The sequence below is a fragment of the Camelus ferus genome, chromosome 7 (assembly GCF_009834535.1).
Source record: "Camelus ferus isolate YT-003-E chromosome 7, BCGSAC_Cfer_1.0, whole genome shotgun sequence".
Classification (NCBI taxonomy): domain Eukaryota; kingdom Metazoa; phylum Chordata; class Mammalia; order Artiodactyla; family Camelidae; genus Camelus; species Camelus ferus.
The window spans coordinates 50410315-50431412 of NC_045702.1; the positions used below are offsets into that span (position 1 = coordinate 50410315).

Consider the following 21098-nt stretch of genomic DNA (forward strand, 5'->3'; position numbering starts at 1 on the left):
GTTTAAGCTCTGAAGGCTTTATCTTTTTTGTATTCCCAAACACTTTGCACATCTTTCTATATGGTACTCGCCACATTTATGTTATCATTATATGTATATTTTACTTTTTTAATTTGTGAGCATGTTGAGGGCAGAAACTGTTGGATTCATCTTTGTATAATTAAGACCCAATACATAGCTACCTAATTATTATAGAATCAGTATAACTTCCCCTTAAATAATTATTTCGAAGGACAGTAGTTCTTGCATGAAATGAATACGTAACCCACACACAAAGTAGGATATTAAAACTCATTACTTAAAGTAGTTCCATACTTAAAATAATCTTTTTCTTAATTGAATAGCCAAGTTTATATTGCTCTAGTATCAGCTAATCGTAGGAGACTCTTAATCCCAGGTTAATTCTCTGGATTGTGAACATGTAGCATGTTTGAGGGCTTTTTATTTCTTGCATTGGTTACTTAAGAAATGCAAGTGCATTTATTGTGTGAGTGAATTTTGTGATTATTGTGTGTGTTTAAATTTTTTTTTTAGTGAAAGATTTCAAACATTGAAAGTAGAAAGATTAGTATAATGACCTTCCTGTCCTTATACCCAGCTTAGACATTTATGAACCCATGGTTAATTATATTTTATCTGTGTTCTTTTTTACTTTTCTTCCTTTGTCTGTTTTCAGAATTGTTTTGAAGCATATTCCAGATACATGATTTCATCTTTAAATACTTCATCATGCTTCTTTAAAACATAAGGGTTCTTTTTGTTAAAACTTAATAGGTGGTGCCATTCATTATATTAGGTGAAAAATAAACAGTAACTTGTTAATGTCATTAAATACTCAAAAAATGTTTAGAATTACCCAGTTTTTCTTCTTTTCCTCTTTTCCCTCCTCATCCTCCTTCTTCTCCTTTTTCCACTGTATTTTTTGTTAAAATCAAGTTGGGTAAGCTCCACATGTTGCAGTTTTAACCCGCAGATTCTTCCAAACCTTTATCTTCTCTTTCTCCCTCCTTCTCTTTATTTTTTTCCCCTTTATCCTTTATTTGTTGAAGAAATTGAGTCTTTTGCTCTTTAGTGTTTCCCATAGTCTGAATATTGCTAAGTTCATCTCCATGGTGTATTGTAACATTTTCTTAGCCTTCTACATTTCCTAAATCAGATTCAGGTTTGAGTTGTCTCCTGAGTTGTTTTGACATACTCTCAGTAGTCTCTGGTAGCTTTCTGGTATGGTGTTCCAGGCCCATCTTAAACTCATTTCCTGCTCCAGACTTGGAATCATCCATTCCTCCAATAGCTCTGGTTTGTTTTAGTGGAACTACCAACACTATTTTTTACTGAAGCAATGATTCACAGTCAAATTACTATATTGTAAAATTACTTGAAATAGTTTCTCTGTGTAATTTCCACATTGTTAGTATGTACAGTTAGATTTTTAAATTTTACTTTATTTTTGAATTTTAAAGATTGCTTTTGAATTCTTTTAAATGTAGAATACTTATACCATTATAAAATCAGATCTGCAGAATGAGATATTTTCATAGTTGTCTAGTTCTTATCCCTGTCCCCTTTACCCCATTTTCCTCCATTTCTCATAGATCTTCATTTAAAAAAGTTTCTGTGTATCCTTACATTAAAGAATAAACAAATGTGTATATGTTTATAACTTTCACCCTCCCTTTCTTAGATGCTTGATAGCTGTACATACTTTTATTCACTAGTATGTTACTGATTTAAAAAATAATCAGGGTAGATATGCTTATGCAAAAAAATTTATTCAAAATACACAGAATTCATACTTTCTTTTCTGATATCTTGATGGATTCTGTTAACTCACATAATTAGAAATTTAACTGTCTTATTTGGTAGCTTTAAAATTTTTGCTTTAGTGGGGAGGGTATAGCTCTGTAATAGAGTGCATGCTTAGCATGCATGATGTCCTGGGTTCAATCCCCAGTACCTCCATTAAATAAATAAACCTAATTATCCCTCCCCCCCGCCTTTTTTTCTTGCTTCCATAAATTATTTTTAAAGGACTACTTTTCATTTTTGTATGTCATCTGTCTATACATATATATACACACACATATTTGTTTAGGAATGAGACTGATACATATATCAATTTAAATTAGACACACACTTACCTGTGAAAAGGAAACATTTATAAGGAAAATAATCTAATTTATTTCTTTTTGATAAAGATTAAAAGTTCGTTTTAAAAAATCTTTACCATTATTTTTGAAGTTATTAAGTTGTAAAAACAATATGTATAACTAGAAAAATATAGTTTCTAAAAAATTGCCTTTGATTAATTCATTTCAGCTTTGTGTATCTATTAGACCTTTTATCAGAAATTCAGGAAACCTTGGTAAAGTGGTTTTACAATTGGAGGCTTTGAGTCTTCTGGAAGCCTGTTAGGACTGTTCTTTGCTGTACTGCCCCATCTACATTTAAATACTTTTATTATTCTTTCTGTATAAGGAAAAACATTCAGTAAATATGGTCTTTTGTTTTTTCAATACTGTGATTTCTTCTAGATTCTAATTCAGTGATTCCCAATGTTTGAGCTGTGGGGTGGGAAAGGATTGTGTAGCCTAACTTAGTTTGTATCCTGATTAAACAAATAATATGAGTGTACCTGCTGTTATTTCAAACTGTGTATAGTTATTTTGTAATTGATAGAATCTAGTTTAAAAAACACGGAGTTAATTGTAGCTTTTTTGTTTTCTTATATTTTCTTTGTCATTGGATGCTAGGAGTCCTAATTATGTAGCAGTCTATGACCATTATAACTACTGCTGTAAAAAAAAATGAAGGCTTATGAAATCTTCATATATGTATATAATTATTCTTCAAGATGTTTAAAAGTCGAACAATAGACTTCTGTCATAAGGGAGAGCATTCTGTTACCAAAGAACTAAAGATACATAGGGACTGGTATATATGTGTGTGTATAATCTAGTTATTGTGGGCACCCCTAGTTGGGAGAGGGCAGAGAAACTCCACAGGTATATGTCGTGGCCATTATCTTTGCCAGTTGGGCAGTTAGCCGTCTTGGAGACAAAGTCATCTATCCCTCCTGGCTCAACAGCTGCATTGAAAACGTGCACCAAAGCGTACTAGTCTTGAGTCATCTTCCCAAGGATATACTGGGTATCTTAAATTGGTGCGAGTGGAAGAAGATCTTTATTTCCTTCTCCCAGGAACATAAAAAGAGGGATTTGGGACCAATTTAGCCAACAAATGTACTGATGATGATCCCTGTGTGACTGCCTCTCTGTGGCTGCCTCCTCAAAAAGGAAGTAGTGACGTGGGCTGGTGTAGGGCATGTTGAGACAGCTGAAAGAACACTGTTTCTGTACATCAGTCCTATGGGAGAAAAAGGACCAACCTCTTGGGAGATTTTTTTTTTGAGGGTGGGGGTTTGGTGTAGGTTGTGCTGATAGGAATGTACAGCTCTGCCTAAAATCATAATAATAAGGTGGAGGTGAGGGGGAGGACTTCAGTTTAGAGTCCTTTTCTTTTTCCCTTACCCTTTCCCTTTTCCTTTTTGTGCCCTTACTCCTTTCCTCCTTTTTTTCTCTCCTTCATTCTCTTTCCATTCCCTCCCCCATTTCACTTCTTTAGTTAGTAAACTGATTAATTAGTTCCATATTTAGTGGGCAGCTTCTTTGTAGCAGGCCCTGGCTAAATTATTATATAATGTTGAATGAGCCAAAGTTGAGTGTCAGGAGCATATTCTATTGAAATTGCTTGGAGAAGAACTTCCAATTTATTATAGATGGAATAAGGTGGAAGGAAAACAGTTTATAGTTGCAATAAGGTGACTCATCTTATGAGTACTTACTTTTCTTGTTGAACTCATTTATATAATTTCTGTGACCCAAGTTAGCACTGAAGTAGTGCCAGCTTTAAGATTCTCAGCCCAGTCTGGCTGCCCTGTGCCATATAATGTGTTGAGACATACCAGGTGAATATACCTGAGTGGTGGACTCACTCTAGTGAGACTCCTATGGGAGCCCAAGGTCCATTCTCTTGGGGCCCTGACATTCTATTCTTCATGTGATTTAAAAATAGCTGTTTCCACCTAGCCCTGCTCTCCACATGTAGCCAGAACAGTCTGAGCCTGGCTCTGCACCGTATTAACTGTGTCAGACCAAAGTTAATCAGTCTGCTTTAGATAGATTTGACTTGAGAGATGATCTCACAACTCAGCTCCTTCACTATGGTAGTGTGAATTCTGGATCCATAGAGGTTTAGTGATTTTGCAGAGGTTATACAGAACATTAGTGGCAAGCTGGAACCTGTAATTTCTGATTCTTTGTTCTTGGTGCTATATTACGTTACCTTTCTTATCTTAAAAGTCTGTGATAAGGATCAAATGAGATAAATGTCAGTATGACTTGATAGGCATAAACATCACAATATAAATTATTTCCACTTGCTTTCTACTATCAGGAGGCATGTAAAATTCTTTGCATTATCATTTCTTCATTCTTGGCAGTAGGGGTCATTTTTGTGTCTTTGTATGTCCCTGTGCAAATTATTACAAATAGGTATCAGGGCATGCTAATAAATTGATACCCTTTGAAACAAAAATTGTTTCCATTATTTATGTAGAGTATGTATGGATAAACTGATTGTCTAATAAAAATTATTCTTTATATTATGTACTTCATATTCAAACCAGGGGCTTATTAAATTCATTACATCTAGTTTTCTAATTGTTTGGGAGGCATGTTAAGCTGATTAGTAGATAAAAGAAAGCACTCATTTATAATTTTAACATTTTTTTCTTGTTGTGACCTTTAGCTTCAGTTGTCAGCTAACAAATTTAAGGTTCATTAAGGAGACTGGATTTGAATGGGATCAAATCCCACTCTTATAAGCTGTGTGACTTTGGACCACTTTTTAAAAAACTCCTCTGTACCTTATTTTCTCTGTTGCTAAACTAGAAATAATAATAGTGATTAAGCTAAAATTGACCACTAGACCATGGACTCATTTACTTCCCACAAAAACCACATAAGGTAGGTGAGGAAATGAAGGCATGGAGTGGTTACACAGCTAATATTAGTAAAGGTGAGATTTCCACTTAGTCTGACTCCAGTGTTCATACTTGGAACACTATGCTATAATACCTTCTTGATTACTTCATAAGTTGTTCTGAGAAGTAAATGAGGTATGTATGTATAATGCTTGCTACAGCTTTGGTTTTCAGAGGTTTGGGGGTTCTGGAACTGTGAGTAAGATTTGAGGATCTAGAGATTAATTTAGGGAGAATTTTAAGTATAGAATTGTCCTTAGTTCTGCACAGTTCTGGTCACTTACTAGAAATGAAAGTATCACAGGACCCCACTCTAGACATAATGGATCAGAATCTGCATTTTAAGAATCTGCGTTTAATAAGATCCTTAAAGTTTAAGAAGTACTGCAGTTGATGATCCTGAAGGCTTCTTCCATCTCACAGTTGGAGTGTAGGTGGTTTTAGGAAACCAAATACATGGCTGTTTCAGTGTTGATTATTGTATTTGGATAAGAAAATAGTAATATATCAAGTATTATTTTCATGTAAATGACTAATGTAGATTTCTTTTCTATTTTCTTTTTTCTTTTTCTTTTTTCTGGCTTCCATTTTAGGTCAAATCTTGGGGGTAATACCTGTTTGAATTTGTAAAAAGTCTCTGATGTAGTATAAAATTATCCTAAGTTTTATCATTCTGTATCATGGAAATAATTAGAATCCAAAAATTTTAAATGGTTTTAAATCAAGTTTTTCTTAATCTTACCAGATAATAAAATTATAGTATTAGCCAAATTTTATATGGAAACACTAAATATATCATAAAACTTGCTTAATTTTGGACAATAACCTATTCTGATATTTTGTTGAATAGTTTAACATTTGAAGTTAAATATTGTAAGAGATTAACTGCAAAGCAAATGAGTATCTGATTTGCTTGATTGGAAATGTTTAACTTTATTAGTCTTTGGAATATAGAAATTTCTCTCAAACTTATTTAAGGAAAGGGTCTTCTCTCGTAGATTTTTTTTTTAATATGGCAGTAATGTCTGTTTTGTTCACTGTTAAATTACTAGCACTTGGCATATTGTATGTATTCACAAATATTTGTTGAATGAAGAGTTTGTTTTTTGATGATTCTGCTGTTTTCAAATGAGAAAGAGACTTGTAGGATTCTGAAAACTTGAGTTTTTAGACAATTGAGCATCTCCTCATTAAGTAATTGAGTTAAATAATCTTTCTGATATTATATAATTGTGATTTTCTTTTGAAAATTTCTTTAATTGTGAAAGATATGATTTAAACAGATGAGAAATAACACATTTATATAGCTTCAAGCAAACACTTGTTTAAGAGATAGAACATTTGAGTACTGAGCGTTTGAGAAGTGCCCTGTGTACTGTCCTCTTATTGCATGCTCCCTTTCTTCCTTTATCTCCAGAGGGAGCCGTTTTGTTTAGTTTCATTTTAAAAACCTCTGAATAGATCCTTAAACAATAAGTTGTTTAGCTTTGAAAACTGACTAGCAAGCATAAATAAAACTTTATTAAGGAAGAGTGATGTTAATATTAGATCAAATCTCATTGAAGAAGGTAGGTTGAATAAAGTATCTGAGTCATAGTCTGGTTTCAGCTTTCATGAGAATTTATAAGAACTCTTTTCAGGAAAGTCAGTGGAAAAGGTTTTGAGTGAATCTTGGGAAATAACATCTGTTTCTATAGTTGGTCATCTGACAGTGCTGCTGTGTAGACCAGGTACTTACTGGATGCTACTTACTGGATGCTCAGCAGTATTTTCAGAGGGCCTGGGCTACCCTGTACTTTATTCTGAATCACCATGGCCTACTTTCAGCTCTTGGAAAGAAGTCAGGGGAGACCACTTCTGTAGGTGAAATAGTATCTTCAACTGATTCAAGAAGGAGATCATGAGGGCAGAGTAATAACTTCATTGGCAGGCATTCTGTCCTCTGGTTAAAAAGATGAGTACCCAGGATGAGGAAAAAAACAAATAAAAATACGAACAACAAGAGTTGTGTGGCCTTTTATAGAAGAAGAAACAAAAAAAAACCTCTTACTGAGGGACATAAAAAAAAAGGTATGTATAAATGGAAGAATATTATTTGAGAGTTAGGAAGACTCACTATTATAAATTCTCCTTAAAAGACTCTTAACCCAGATTTCTCTTCATGGGTCAGTCATTGAAAGCTTCTTAGACCAATCACATATATTTGCTTTATTCTTCTGCATAGCACTATTCCCATCTTATATAACTGAATATTTACTTGTTTGTCTTTTTCCGTCTTCTGGAATGTAAACATAGGAAGGTGTGTAAATTTATGAGGGTATGCTTGTTGTTCTTCCCTTACTAGACTGTAGACTATGAGGGAATGTTTTATGCCTTGTGATATCCCCAGCACCTTAAACTTACAGCACATAGGAAGCAGTCAATGACTGATGAGTGAATGAATGAATAAATAAAACTGTCCTTTTTCTCATAATCCACAGCACTTACTGTCTATTCCATAGTTTTTTGGTCATTAATTTTGTTCATTTTAACATCTTATAATACTTTCTATTATTTTCATTTGGTTCAGTGTCTAATTGTTTCATTCCTGTAAGACATTCTTCTCTGTGCTCCTTGATGGCAGGAGTGGGACAAATGCTTCCTTTGTATACCTCAACAGTACAAGGCAAATGGTTGGAGGAACTTGTTGAATTGAATAAATTTATTCATAGTGACTTAAATTGCTAAAATCCAGTTTGTCCTCAACAAAAGGAGTATTTTTAATAGATAATACAGTATAATTCTAAATGAAATAGGGTTTTTTGTTTATTTTTAAGGATGGAGAATTTTTGGAAATGTTTTTGAGCTCAGTAAATTTTGATAACTGGAAGTTGGAAGTTGTGCAGTTATAATTTTACAAATTCATGCAATTTGAATAAAAGAAAAATACAACAGTTTTCAATGAGATACGGATTTCTTACCTGGAAATTTTAATTTTTAAAACGTCTCATTATGCTGTAGTTGTATTGGGACTAACTTTTAAAATGAAATATTCTAAGTAAGTACAACTTTGTAGTCTTAACCTTTTATACATGCTTTTGCATATATAAATTATAAATGTTTTAATAAATACTTTGTTATCACTTCTCATGACAGCTTATCATTTAACGATTGTGTAACTTTTTCTTGCTGTACATATACATTGCCACTAGATTTTTTAAAAAATCATTGCTGATATGCTATAAATTTGTCACTGCATACAGATTTTGTATATTGTTGCTTGTAGATAAATTTCCAAGAGTGCACTTAACACTTTTCAGAAGAGATATTTTTAACAGTTACTGAAATAATATCATAAATACTTAAGAGAAATATAAACTGCGTAAAAGTCTTGCTCATTCTTTTCTAATTCATATGGAAAATTATTTGTTTATTGAAACTTTTTTTTCCCCTGCTTTATTTCAGACCAGTCTATCCATATGGGGATGGGGAAGCCTTGGCATTGTCCTTTCTCTAATAACGTTTGGACCCTTTGTAATATTTTATTTGGCATTTTATATCCTCTGCTTTGTGGGTGGGTAAGTATTCTCAATGATAATTTTACAATTCATGTGATGTTCAGTTGTTCAGAATTGAAACAAATGACCATGAGACCTCAAGAAAAAAGAAATTACCATGAAAAATGGCAGTATGATTTATTTGTGAATTCTGTCTTTGCAAATGGTTTTTACCAAAGTTAAAAATAGTAAAATTAAGATACCTATAGAAATAGAAGTGATGGTGGTTATTTGTACCAGGAATATGGGTATTCATCTTCAAAAATAAATTTCAGTTTCCAAAGACAACCTTTTTTGTGTAATTTGAAAAGTTAAAAAATTTTTGTACGCCTTCTGGTGTTATTCCCCCTTTAAGGTTAAAATTCTCTTCTCTTTGATAGTAAGATCTAAGTTAAATTCAGATGATGCATCAAGTTTTACATAGTAGAAGATAGACTTTGAACAATAATGTTAATTATTTACCTTAGTGAATGCTGTCATTTTGTTCTAGAAAATTCAAACAGACACCTGATTTTGCAGTTCTCTCTTCATGGTTTTTGATTTACAATGTTTATGCTTTACTTTGAGTTGATAAACCTTTTAGGAGAGATTTCAGTTATGATTTACTACAGCATCCTATGTAGAACATTTAGTATCAGATATGAACTGTATGTAGGAAAATGTATAGATAAGAGAGATGCTTAGATATTCTAACCAAGGTAGTTTAGCTGAAGTGAGTATTTTGTTGTTTATATAAATGTATATATGTGTGTGTATGTATATGTATCTATATGATACCTTCATGTAATTATTTGTGCAGTGAATACTCATCAGTTCTTATGAAGAAATCTTTGAGGCCCCAAACATTTGGAGGAGTTGTTTGAGTCCACAGATTTAGAGGACTTAGCTGAATTGAACAGGATGTATATAAACTGTGGCCTGAGAGATTGTCTAAATAGACCCTAGGAATATGGCTTCTGAATATATCTACCACCTGTCACCTCTTTCAGGATATGGGTTTGAAAGTCAAGTGTAGCCGTTTTATAGGGCGGTCACCCACTGATTGTTGAACAAGTGAGAATTAATTAAACTGAGAAGCTACCTCAAGAACTATTCATAAAACTGCATTTTATTTTAGACTTAGTATTTTCATTATAATTGTTTGACTGTGGTACTGTGTAGTGAAAAAATTAAGAAATAAGCCGTAGTAATCTGATAAATGGAGTTTTGAATATCTTTATGGATTATAAACATGATTGAAGACTTTGTAGATCTGCAGCCATTAGGGCTTCCTAAATTACACTCCTCAGTCACAAATTAAGGCCAGAGCTGCATGGTTGCATAGCTGCATGGTTTCATAGCTGCATGGTTGTACCACTCCCCCCAAGGTTACGGCTGCTTTTACTGATTGGAAAGGAAATTGCCTTGAGGAGATGTTTCTCTGAAAAGGAAAGATTTCTTTTATTTCAATAATTGACTAAGCCTTTGGCAAAAGTGAAGAAGGATTTCAGAATATTTTCCAATACTTCAGAAAGGGAGGAAATTGCAGCTTTATAAACAAGGGCAGCTTTATAGACCTTGGAAGGTAAAGGGTCGGAGAAGTGTTTTTCTCTTAGACTAAACTGCTCCATATAAAATTTGGGACACGTGATGAATCCGTTCTTTTCTTTTCTTTTATTTATAGACTTTATTTTTTAGAGCAGTTTCAGGTTCACAGCAGAATTGAGCAGAAAATACAGAGTTTGCACATAGCCCTCCCAACCTACACATATATACTCTCCTACCCTCAATATACCTCATCAGTGTGGCATATTAGTACATCCATTCATTTCAAAGTCACAGGAATCTTTGTTGTTCCCCTTCTGAGTCTGCTAATTTATCAAGAAATAATTTCAAAAAAATTTTTGGATACTTGTAAAGTTCTGTAAATTTTTTAGATAGGGTGGGATATTGGTAAGTGGGTGATGGCCACTAAAAACTCTAGATAATATTAAGTCATATGGTAGAGTCTGAAATTCCAAGTTCATGTTATGTTATGAATTTATCTGATATACTGTTCCAGACTGTTGACCTCAGTGAAGCTCACTGTCACAATAAGGGGACTTAATTTATATACTAGCAAGCGTCCCAAAATCATCTCAGGGGATTAGTTAATTAAGCATTCCCAGGTTACTCAGTTACAGTCAATGAGTATCATAATTCCTGAGTCAAAAATCTTTCTAATTTTGGCTCTAATGAAGAACAATTGTCCCTTCTTTAATGTAACTTAGTATAGTTATGAATTTTATGAGCCTTATGAATTTTAAGAGCAAAAATAGGCTTTTAAATATCAATCTTAAGTACAATAATCACATTTTATATAATTAAAATCATTTCTTAGTTTTAGTGGTTTGTTTGGTTGTTGTGTAAAGTTTTTAAAGATGTGTTCTTTTTCCTGCTTAATATGCAAGTCAGAGAAGAATTTATACTTTTTTTTTCTTTTTAACAGAAACTACCCTCCCTTTTTTTTGGCTAGTAAAACTTAAGTTTTTGAGTTCTGCAGTTTTACCTATATACATGTAAAGAAAAGCCTTGAAAAGAAAACCACTCAGGAATTTTGGGGGGGGTTGTTTGTTTTGGTTTTCCTTCTTCCTTTTTGGGGGGGTTGTCATTTTGGGATACCATCAATAAAGATAGAGGTTAATGGCATTTATTATATTTGTTTGGTTATGCAATTATTTGTAGCACCTGTTTTTACTAAACCTCAAGGCTGAAGCTATTAATTAGGTTCTTTCTAAGATCGCACTGTTCCTTAGCTTACTTTTCTACTGTCATACTGTGGACAAAGGTTAATGTTTTATCAGTCTGTTTCATGATAATGTTTTTAGAAATACATTGTTAACTTAATACAAGCATTTTATTGTGTCTGTAAATATGACCAAATTTCTTCTTAGTAATAATATCAGATACAGCACCGATATGTGAAATTTACTGATAATTCTGAGTCTAGCCTTTTAAAAAAGAAACAAACAGAATTGATGACAAGTTGATTTAACTTTACTGCTGTTCTCCACCCTTCTTCCCTACTTTTGTGGTACTTGTACTGAAGAGCAGTGAAGTGGCAGGTAGCCACAAAAAGCGGAAGACCTTGAGAATCTTCCCTTCAGGCTGACCATAGTCAATTTTTCACTGTTCCCTTTTTGTCACTACATTCTTTCAATCATTGTAAGGTTACTATAAATTATTATAAAATTAAATTTTAATTTTCTTTTATGGATTTCCTGTCTACTTAGTAGTGCTTAGATTTATATGGTAAATTTTAAAGTAGGAAATACTGATTGCATTTGTCAATACTTAAAATATTTCCAAACCAGTATTTACCTTTACTCCGTAATTGTTTTAAAAGTAATTAATGCTTTATGATATATTTGTATTTCTTTTTTAATTCCAGGCTTATTTTAAAGAAGTTATAAATTAGCTCTTTGTTTTTTTTCCCGTATAGCCTTTATTTGTTTATTCTATTTTCCTAGTGGCAAGTTATATCTTTAATTAGTTAACAGAACTATAGAAGTGTGTGATTCAGCTATAGATGTACAGTCTCATTTGTCTTTATCCTTGGTTATTAGCTTGCCTACTTATTTAGTGAAGGCTTATTTTCCTGAAGTTTGAAAGTGTTACCCGGGATTCTTTATGAAATATATTGGATGAAAACTTGGAAAGGAATTATTGTATAAATTCACAAAATGTTTATAGTTGTTTTAAACTTCAGCATATAACAAAATCTGTCAGTTCCTTGCCTTGCCAAGGTCACAAACTGACTTTTTAGTGAAGGATAAGCCATGTATTAAATCTGAAAAAATATATTTGGTAATGTGTTAAATTATAGTAAAATTTTGTTTTTGTACCTATAATTAAATATTTTCAGAGGTTTTGTGGTTACTCTCCTGTTTGGAAAAACAAACTCAGAGAAGTACCTAGAGCAGTGTGAACATTCATTTCTTCCTCCAACATCAACGGGGATTCCTAAGGTAAGTAGGGGAAAGGAATATGAAACCTTGAAGTCCTTTTTGTATGCAATGATGATAATGTGACCATCTTTATATGGCTTTTCCTATAATTTCCCTATGTTCACTAATGCTCACTATAAATTTATGAGAGAGTATCTGATCAGGCTTCAGTTATTATTGTGGGATTGGAATGGTTTTTCTTGTATGAAGAGAGGCAGACAGTCTGGAGTTGATGTCAGTAATTTAATTTTACAATTATTAACTTGTCCATTGTGTGCTAATGAGACTTTCATATTGATAAATAAATACATTTTTCTAAAACTTACTTAACTTTAAAAGTAACCTCTGAGACTTATTTCTGTCTTCCTTTAAAACACCCATTAATGTATATTCTTTGGGTTTGCTCACAAATCTTTCTGAAGAAATGAACCTTTTCTTTTTTTGAATCATTTTTAAGCCATCCATAGTTTCCATTCATTTAAGTTGTACATAGAGAGGATGCAAAATGTTTTAAGAGTTAAGATCCTAAACAGTAATAAATCAGTCAAGACTGTTTAAGTCTTTATATCTATTTTTTAATACATGGTATAAAAATAATTATTTTGATTTGCTGTTCCTAAAATGATTTGTAAGTATGTTTTATGAAAAAAATCTTAGAAGTTGCATGCTATAACTTGAAACATTTTTTTTTCACATGTATTTGTGCTTTGGTTTGTATTTTTAATTGAAGAGGGTACCACTACTTTTCACCCTATTTCCAGGTCACGGATCTTTCTAAAGACTACAGAAAAAATGAAATTTCTTTTCTTTTCTTTAGTTGTTAAAAATCATCCATAGATAAAATCAATTAAAAATATATTCATTTAGCAGCTGGTATACTGTTTTGGGCTGGGAGGGAGAAAGAGGAAACAGGGCAGTATTTAACAAAGACATTTGACTCACCTGAAACACTAACTTATGAATATAAAATGTCATTGAAATATAGCAACAGTGTGTGTGTATATTTTCAGTTTCTCACATTCTGAATAATATTTGCTGATTATTAAGTTTTTTGAGGATAATGAGATTTTTTTTCCCTGGATGTCTAGTTTTGTTACTTTGGAAAATAGTATTTGCTTTATATTCAAGTCTCAAGAAATAAGGTTATTTATTGTCTTGAAGATAATGCAGGGTAGTTACAATGAATGTTCAGTTAGAAGTAAACTACAGAGATTTTAAGTCAAGAAACTATGCAATAAAATGTTATGGTTTCCTTTCAGTGCTTAGAAGAAATGAAACGGGAAGCCAGGACTATAAAGATTGATAGAAGATTGACAGGTGCCAATATAATTGATGAACCTCTCCAGCAAGTGAGTTTCAGTATGTGGTATTTGAATTCCGTATGTTGTGTGCTAGGTGTATTTCTTTTGAAAATACTAAGAAATAATTTTATTATTTATGTAATATGCTGGAGATTCATTATAATGCTATCCTTGGATTCTATACTTAAGATGCTGCCTTATTTATGGACTTATTTATAATAAGTGTAGTTGAATTCACATTTAGGAAAAAGGTTTTTACTGACATTTGACAATGTTTCTAATTATTTTATGGTTAAAATGTTACTCTTTAGCTGATGAACAAGCATAGTGGTTTGATAAATCAGACATTTTTCCTGCTAGATTTATTACTTTTTAGAATAGGTATTCCTGATTTGTTCCAAAAATATTTTTAAAATTAGAATTAAAATTATTCTCTTCCAAAATATTTTTCATTGATGCTTGATGGTATGATTATTAAAAATAATGTGTATGTTACAATTCTAATATTATTTTATAGATGAACTATTTAGCTTATCTGATTTGTAAAAACATTATACATTAAGTTATATTATTTGCTGTTTATTGGCTAACTTAATACTGTTGGCAGTATCAAAGGTATTAGAATTTAGTGAACTATGTCATTTTTGTAATTTGACTGCAGTGAATCTGATGATATAATCTTGGAAAAATGTTTTCTTTTGAGAATTAGGGTGTCGACAGTTATTTTGCATCTCATTTTATCAAACTGATTAAAACTCTTCATTATACTATAGCATTGGAAATTTATTTTTTTCTGCAAACTTCATCCTTACCTGAATTTTGGTAGGACTTGGATACAGATAATTCTTTAATTTAAAAAAAAAATTGGGCAGTGTATGAATTGGGCTACCAAGTTAATTTAAAAGTTTTGGAAGTGGTTTTTAGCATATTGATACCTTTGTAATGAAGGCAATTATTTACCACCACAATTTAGTATGTAGAAAATAAATAGAATTTGCAAATAATAGTTTTAGATTGAAGTTTGCCACTAAATCCTAAAAATTTCTTTTTTTCTGCAATATTTTTGTTTTAGGTTATCCAGTTTTCCTTGAGGGATTATGTCCAGTATTGGTATTATACACTAAGTGATGATGAATCTTTTCTTCTTGAAATTAGACAGACTCTTCAAAATGCACTCATTCAGTTTGCTACTAGGTAAGGTCACTGCATTGTATTTATGCAGAAAAATTTAAACGTATTGTTTGTATTAATAGAGAAAATAACTTTTAAGTGTGAGGAGAAAATTGATTTTTACAAGGTAAGTAGAACAGGATATTATTATTGTGGGATAACTCTTAGATTATAGAACTAGAGCCCTAAAAACCTTTACTCCTTCAAATTTAACCTTTGCATTTACAGAATGTTTATCTTGATTAAAAACCCTAGTTCTCTTAGTCAATTTCTTCCTCAGGGTCCAATTATCCAATCATGTGATTATTCAAAGTCTTTTTTTTTTTAATATATGTTTATTGTTACTCGCAGCACCTTCTGAAGTATAAGTGCCCCCCCCCATCCTTTTTAAATGGAGATACTGGGATTTTAACCCAAGACCTCATGATTACTAAAGATGTGCTCTATCACTGAGCTATATCCTCTTCCCTACTCCACTTACTGATAATACTTTTTTTCCCTCTTCCCCGGATATTGTTTTGTTTTGAATTGCACATCACTCCTTTATTGTACTGTTCTGGAAATAGGATTTAGTACAGTTATGCTCAAAATGAGCCAAATGGCAGGGACAAACAACTAGAACATGATTCAGAAATCAGACACAGTGAAAGACACACTTGAACGTGATTAAGAGGCATTTCACTGCCATAAAACAGTAAGGCAAGGGAGAGATTCTAAAATACACAGCAGGCTGAATTCCTGTATCTTAGAAGTCAAGGAGCTTATCTCATGTTGGTGTAAGGAATGGCTTATTTTCTGATGTCAACCACCACTAGAAACCCCCAGTTTTTTTGTTGTTCATATTTTAAAATATTTACAGATATAAATAATATATGAAATGTTTAATATATACAACTATATACTTTAGGTAGGTAGATACTTTTTTTTTTTTTTTTGGTAAAAGTAAATGTAACACGTAAACATCCAGGATTGATCCCAATCTTCTGAAGCCAGCTCCTCTGGAGTATGGAAGGAAATGTTTGTTTGCATCACCATGCAGTTTGCATTCTTCTACTGGAATCACTAGAGCCTCCCAGATAGTCATCTGACTACAGACTAGTATAGGACTACCTCCTGGAAACACAAATAAGCTCTCTTGCTCCGCCTCATTGGTCACACTTAACATGGTTCCTCCATGTCCCCTTTCCACCCTCTTCGATAAATCTTCCCTTGGCATGGACTGAGGATCCATGCCCCAGAGGTGCTGTTCTGACTAGATTGTATGAAGGAAGTGGAAACGAGACAAAATGGCTAAAACGAAATTGAGAGCCACTGATTTCCATCTGAAGCTGCAACTTAAGATGCCTACAGATGTGGTCAGTGTGACATGTTCAGGGGAGAGGTGCAGAGGAATGGGTTGGGCCGGGAGGGTGTTCTTGGGAAAGTAGTCGGCCTGCTTGCCTGCACTTTTTGGCCTTGCCCTGGGCAGCCACAGCCTCCATGACTTTCCTTATGGGCTCTTCATTTCCCAGGAACTCCAAGGGCTTGATGAGCTTCAGGTTCTTGTCCAGTTCGTAGATAGTGGGAATGTCAGTGGGCAGGAGCAGCTCCATGGTAGCCTCTTCAGAGAGACCCTCCAGATGGGTGACAGTGCTCTGAAGACTGTTGCCATGGACTGTCTGCAGAACCCCTTCCTCTCCTCCATCTGGGGAACAATTTTTTCATTCCAGAAGGTCAGAGCTCTGGCAGTAGTGTCCTTCAGACTCTCACAGGAGGGTAGCTGGTCTTCAGTGAGATCTGCATACCTGCAGTTCTTACTGATGTTGCTATAAACTGGTTGAGCTTCATTGGAGGTGGTGGGACATCATAGTGCCTCCAGATCTTTACCTGGGCTTCGCCATGCTTAGCAGCAGTTTCTGCTTTATTGAGGCCAGGTCCTCACTACTGGCGGCCACACTTGGTCAGTGGCATCCAGCACTGCACAGAGGGTCCAGATTGTTTTCTTCTGCATGGTGGTGAAACAGATGTCAAACTCATAGCCAGCATCTTGTAGCACCTGTGCGTGGCGCTTCATCTCCTACTGGGCTCAGGTTGGCTTCACACCAGCCGCAAATGCTGTTCTCCAGATTCCAGGTGTTTCCTCTGTGCGGGGTCAGCACCAGCTTGTAGGTGGCCGTGGCTTCAGGTGCAGCGTAGACTGGGGTTCACTGAGATTCAGAAGTCACCCCAGATACTCTTTTATTCAAGTGCTATGGAAATAGTTCAGTAAAACTGCTCGCTTACCTTTGGCACATACCTAATGGAAGTCCTCTTAGAGGGAGAAGAAGCCAAAGTCAGTGGAGCATATTCAGTTTATTTACTTTTAGAAGAGAAGTATATTTTAATGAGTTTCCTTTAAGAAACTTTTCTTTTGTGAGATATACTAAAATTCTCACTTTACAAAACCCACTTATATATTGCCTCCGATATGACAAAATATTTTGGTCTATATCTTTGTACATAAACTACTTAATTTGGTAGGGGGGAGGGACATTTCATATCCAGAAATTATTTAATTTTGAAAGAAAGGAATTTATGTTTGGCTGAGTTTGCAGTCTTTTTTTCCTTTAATAAAAGATTTTGCTACCCATTACACAGAGATTTTCCTACTAGCCTGTCGCCTCAAGGCAGTAGGCTGCATGCTCTGCCAGGAGTACATTCTCAAATCTGAAGGTGTTATTTTCCAGCCAACCCCTCTTCTCCTTCACTTAGGTTCTTGAGATAGTTTTGTACTTCTGAGAGTCTTGGAGGATAGAGCTTTGCCCTAGGGCTTTTACTGTGTTTTCATCTCTGTCCGAATAGACATTTCTAGCTCATGCTGCTCTGTTGAGACTTTCCTTTTGTAATTCCGTTGATCTTAAGCTTTTGAGTGGGAGGTGAGTTCCTCAGCCTCAGGTCACTGAAGAGGCCTACGGTAAGGTTTATGGTTTGAATTATAACCTTGCTTAGATAGATTTGAGCTCCTCCCTTATGATTAACAGCAAACATTTATAAAGTGGTCAGCCATAATTACGAACGTAGACTCACTGGAACACGAATTATTATAATATAGTATAATGAAAGAAGTCAGAAGTTGGATTTTATCTCCTTTATTTTATATATGTAACATTATTGAGCATTAGGTATTTTTTTAGATAACTCTTCTGAATCACTCATTCATTGCTTTTTATAGTAACACCATCCTAATGATTTTTACTCCCTTTGTAAGGGTGGGAATAAGAAGAATTCATTATTCTTGTGTCAGACTGCTTAAGAGTATATTAAAATAAAACAAAATTTAGACCTGGAAAGAACTTTCGACTAGTAATTGGAACTCCTGAGTTCATATCCTGCTCTACCATTTAGCTGTGGGACTGTAAGCAGGTATTTTAAATTTTTTGGACTTTAGGTTTTCTCATATGTGAAATAAGCATAGTAGTACCTGTCCTGCTCTGCATTCCTCACAGGGTTATTGTCAGGATCAAATTCATCTATTCACTCAACTAGTATTTTGTGCCTACTTTGTACCAGCCAGATGCTGCAGATACAGCAGTGATTTAAGCAAAATCCTTGCTCAGTGGAATGTAATGAAAATAATATTTGTGAAAATGTTTAAAAAATTGTGAAGGAATTTAGAAATTTAAGTTTTTATGCCATCCAACATGTATAATTTCACAGATGAGGAAGGTAAGATCCAGAAAGGTTAAGTAGTTAGTGCAAGATTATCCAGTGAGTTGGGGGCAGAGTAAGAATTAGAATCAGATTGTTCTTAATAGTCACTGTTCTTTCCTCCATTCCCTACCAGATTTATTTTGATCTTGATTATTCGTCTTAGTTTCTCCCTCCTTTCTTTCCTCTCATGGCAGTGCTTTCCCTGTTGTTGATCCTCTAACCATCCTTAGACTTCCTGTCACAAGTTGTTTTTTTTTTTTTCCTTTCTGTAAAATTGTGCTATCAAACAGCTAAATATTTGGATGATAACAGGAAGAGCCAGGTTTCTCCCATCCTAGATTGATCTGAATTCATAGCTTTGGTTTGTCTTTGGCCTTAAGTTTTGGGGCAAATTCATCAGCCTCTCTTGAGCTTTAGTTTCCTTACTTGTAAAAAGCTGATAATAATTAAGGTACTTTTGAGGCTGCTTTCAGGCTAAAAATGATGTGACATAAAACCTGAAGCATACAGTAAGGTTCAGTTTGTGCCTTCTCTGTGACTGACTTAATTTTTGTCCATCATTGGCTTTTTCTATTACTACTAAAATGCATGTCTTCACCGAGGCTCCGTGACTATTTCCAATGCCAATATCAAGAAAATTAGGTCTGGTTCTAATCGTTTGAATACTTTAAAAATTCTTGTTCTGTGCTATCTGCTGTGCACTGTGAGGCTTCAATTATCACTTCTATCCTTCAAATTACAATCTTGTATAGGGTTCTTAACCAGAGGCCCATGAAGCCCTGAAAATGTATGCAAAATTGTCTGTGCTTTGTTTCCTGTTGAGTGGACTCCACAGATTTCATTTTTAGAAAGGGCCTTTGAACCCAGAAATGATTTAGAATCACCACATTCTACTGTTTATATTTATTCATCACTTTGGGGGAAACAGTCACTGGAATATCAGCATAAAACAAAATGCTGATTTTGCAGTGTAACAGGAAGAAAAGGATATACTTAGAATCCAAAGTTCTGATTTTGAGCTTTAGCTCTAGTATTTATTAGGCCCAATGGCCTTGAATGCGCAAAAAGCAAATTCTTTAAATCTAGTGATAACCCATCTCTTCTCATCAGGTTGTTGTTTGGATTAAATGATACCATATGTGAGAGAGTCCTTTGTAATGATAACACTCCATAGTAACATTAGTTCCTGTTATTCTAGCATTTTGGGGAAGGAAACTTTCCTAGAGCACTCTTGAATTCTTTGTGGAACCTGGGCATCAGTTGGACTGGAGCTTTAGGGGATGAATCTGTGATAACTCACGAATTTTTATTCTATCTTCAAAGAAAATAATGTGACAAAGGACAGGAAGCCTAATTCTCCTGGTACCATTAAATTACAGTGTACTTAAAAGAAAATTTCTTAGCATCTTTGTAAAACAATGATACTAGTACTTGTAGCAAACTTAAGAGTTGTGAGGGACAAACAAGATGATGTCCATGAAATATTTGATAAAGTATTTGTCACCCAATAAGTGACTTTTTGAGCAAGTTACTTGACTTTCTGTTACTCAGTCTCTGCATCAGTAATATGGGGTGATTGTTTTATTTTGGGTTATTGTAATGATTATATGGGGAAAAGGTGCATGTAAAACATTTTAGGATCTGGCACAAAGTAAGTGTTCAGTGAATGTTAACTTTGTTGTTATTGTTGTATTTATTATTTATTATGTTCCTAGGATATATACACAGATTCTTTGACCTCATCTTCTTAGCTTTATTTATTTATTTATATTTCAAGGGTGAGGGAAAGGGGGACAAAATTAAAGCACATGAAATGGAGAGAAATAAAGTAGTCATTTATATGGTACTTAGGGCATTTCATCTAGAGATAGAGTAGACCAGGGTAACTGATGAAGACCTTATGTGGACTAAGGCCCAAACTGGACTTCAGGAATGGATGTTTTGAGAGCACCGAATCCTAACCACTAGACCACCAGGGAGCATTAGGAATGGATGTTTTGAGATAGAACGAGGGAAATGAAAGACATCTTAGGAAAGAGAAATAGTATGAGCACAGTTCTAAGAAGGGGAATGAGGTTAGTGTGTAAGAAGGTACAAGTGAGCAAGGTAACTTTTTGCTTTCAAAAGTGAAATGTAATTACTAACCCTGTATACGTTTGTTCCTTTGAGCCATAAGATTAGCAGGAAGGAGATTCATTCTAATGCTACTGTGTTCCTTCTTGAAGGGTATTCCTAGGGGAAGGACGTAGGGATATGTAGCTTCTAAGATTCAGTGTTTCTGATAGTGATGGTATCACTGTTTCTGGAATGACAGGAGGTTTGTTCTGAACGTTTTCCGTTTTTCTCACTGCCTTTTGCCATAGAAATGTAAATTGAATGTTTCTAGACTTGTTCATAAGGCAAGTACAGCTCAAAT

General features: G+C 34.0%; 1 protein-coding gene and 1 pseudogene across 4 annotated transcripts in view; one reads left to right on the forward strand and one right to left on the reverse strand.

The window, feature by feature from the left end:
- The window catches only part of SNX13 (sorting nexin 13), a 110978-nt gene that overhangs the window by 30082 nt on the left and 59798 nt on the right, over nt 1-21098 (forward strand). For 3 of the 4 annotated variants that reach the window (XM_032483891.1, XM_014563890.2, XM_006190139.2), the window contains exons 2-5: nt 8486-8598; nt 12461-12563; nt 13802-13891; nt 14916-15037. In XM_032483891.1, coding sequence (XP_032339782.1) covers nt 8486-8598; nt 12461-12563; nt 13802-13891; nt 14916-15037 — 428 coding nt within the window. Of the gene's footprint in view, nt 1-8485; nt 8599-12460; nt 12564-13801; nt 13892-14915; nt 15038-21098 lie in introns of those variants that run through there. The other variant, XM_032483892.1, reaches the window with a different exon arrangement.
- Nucleotides 16100-17690, reverse strand: LOC106730312 (annotated as a pseudogene).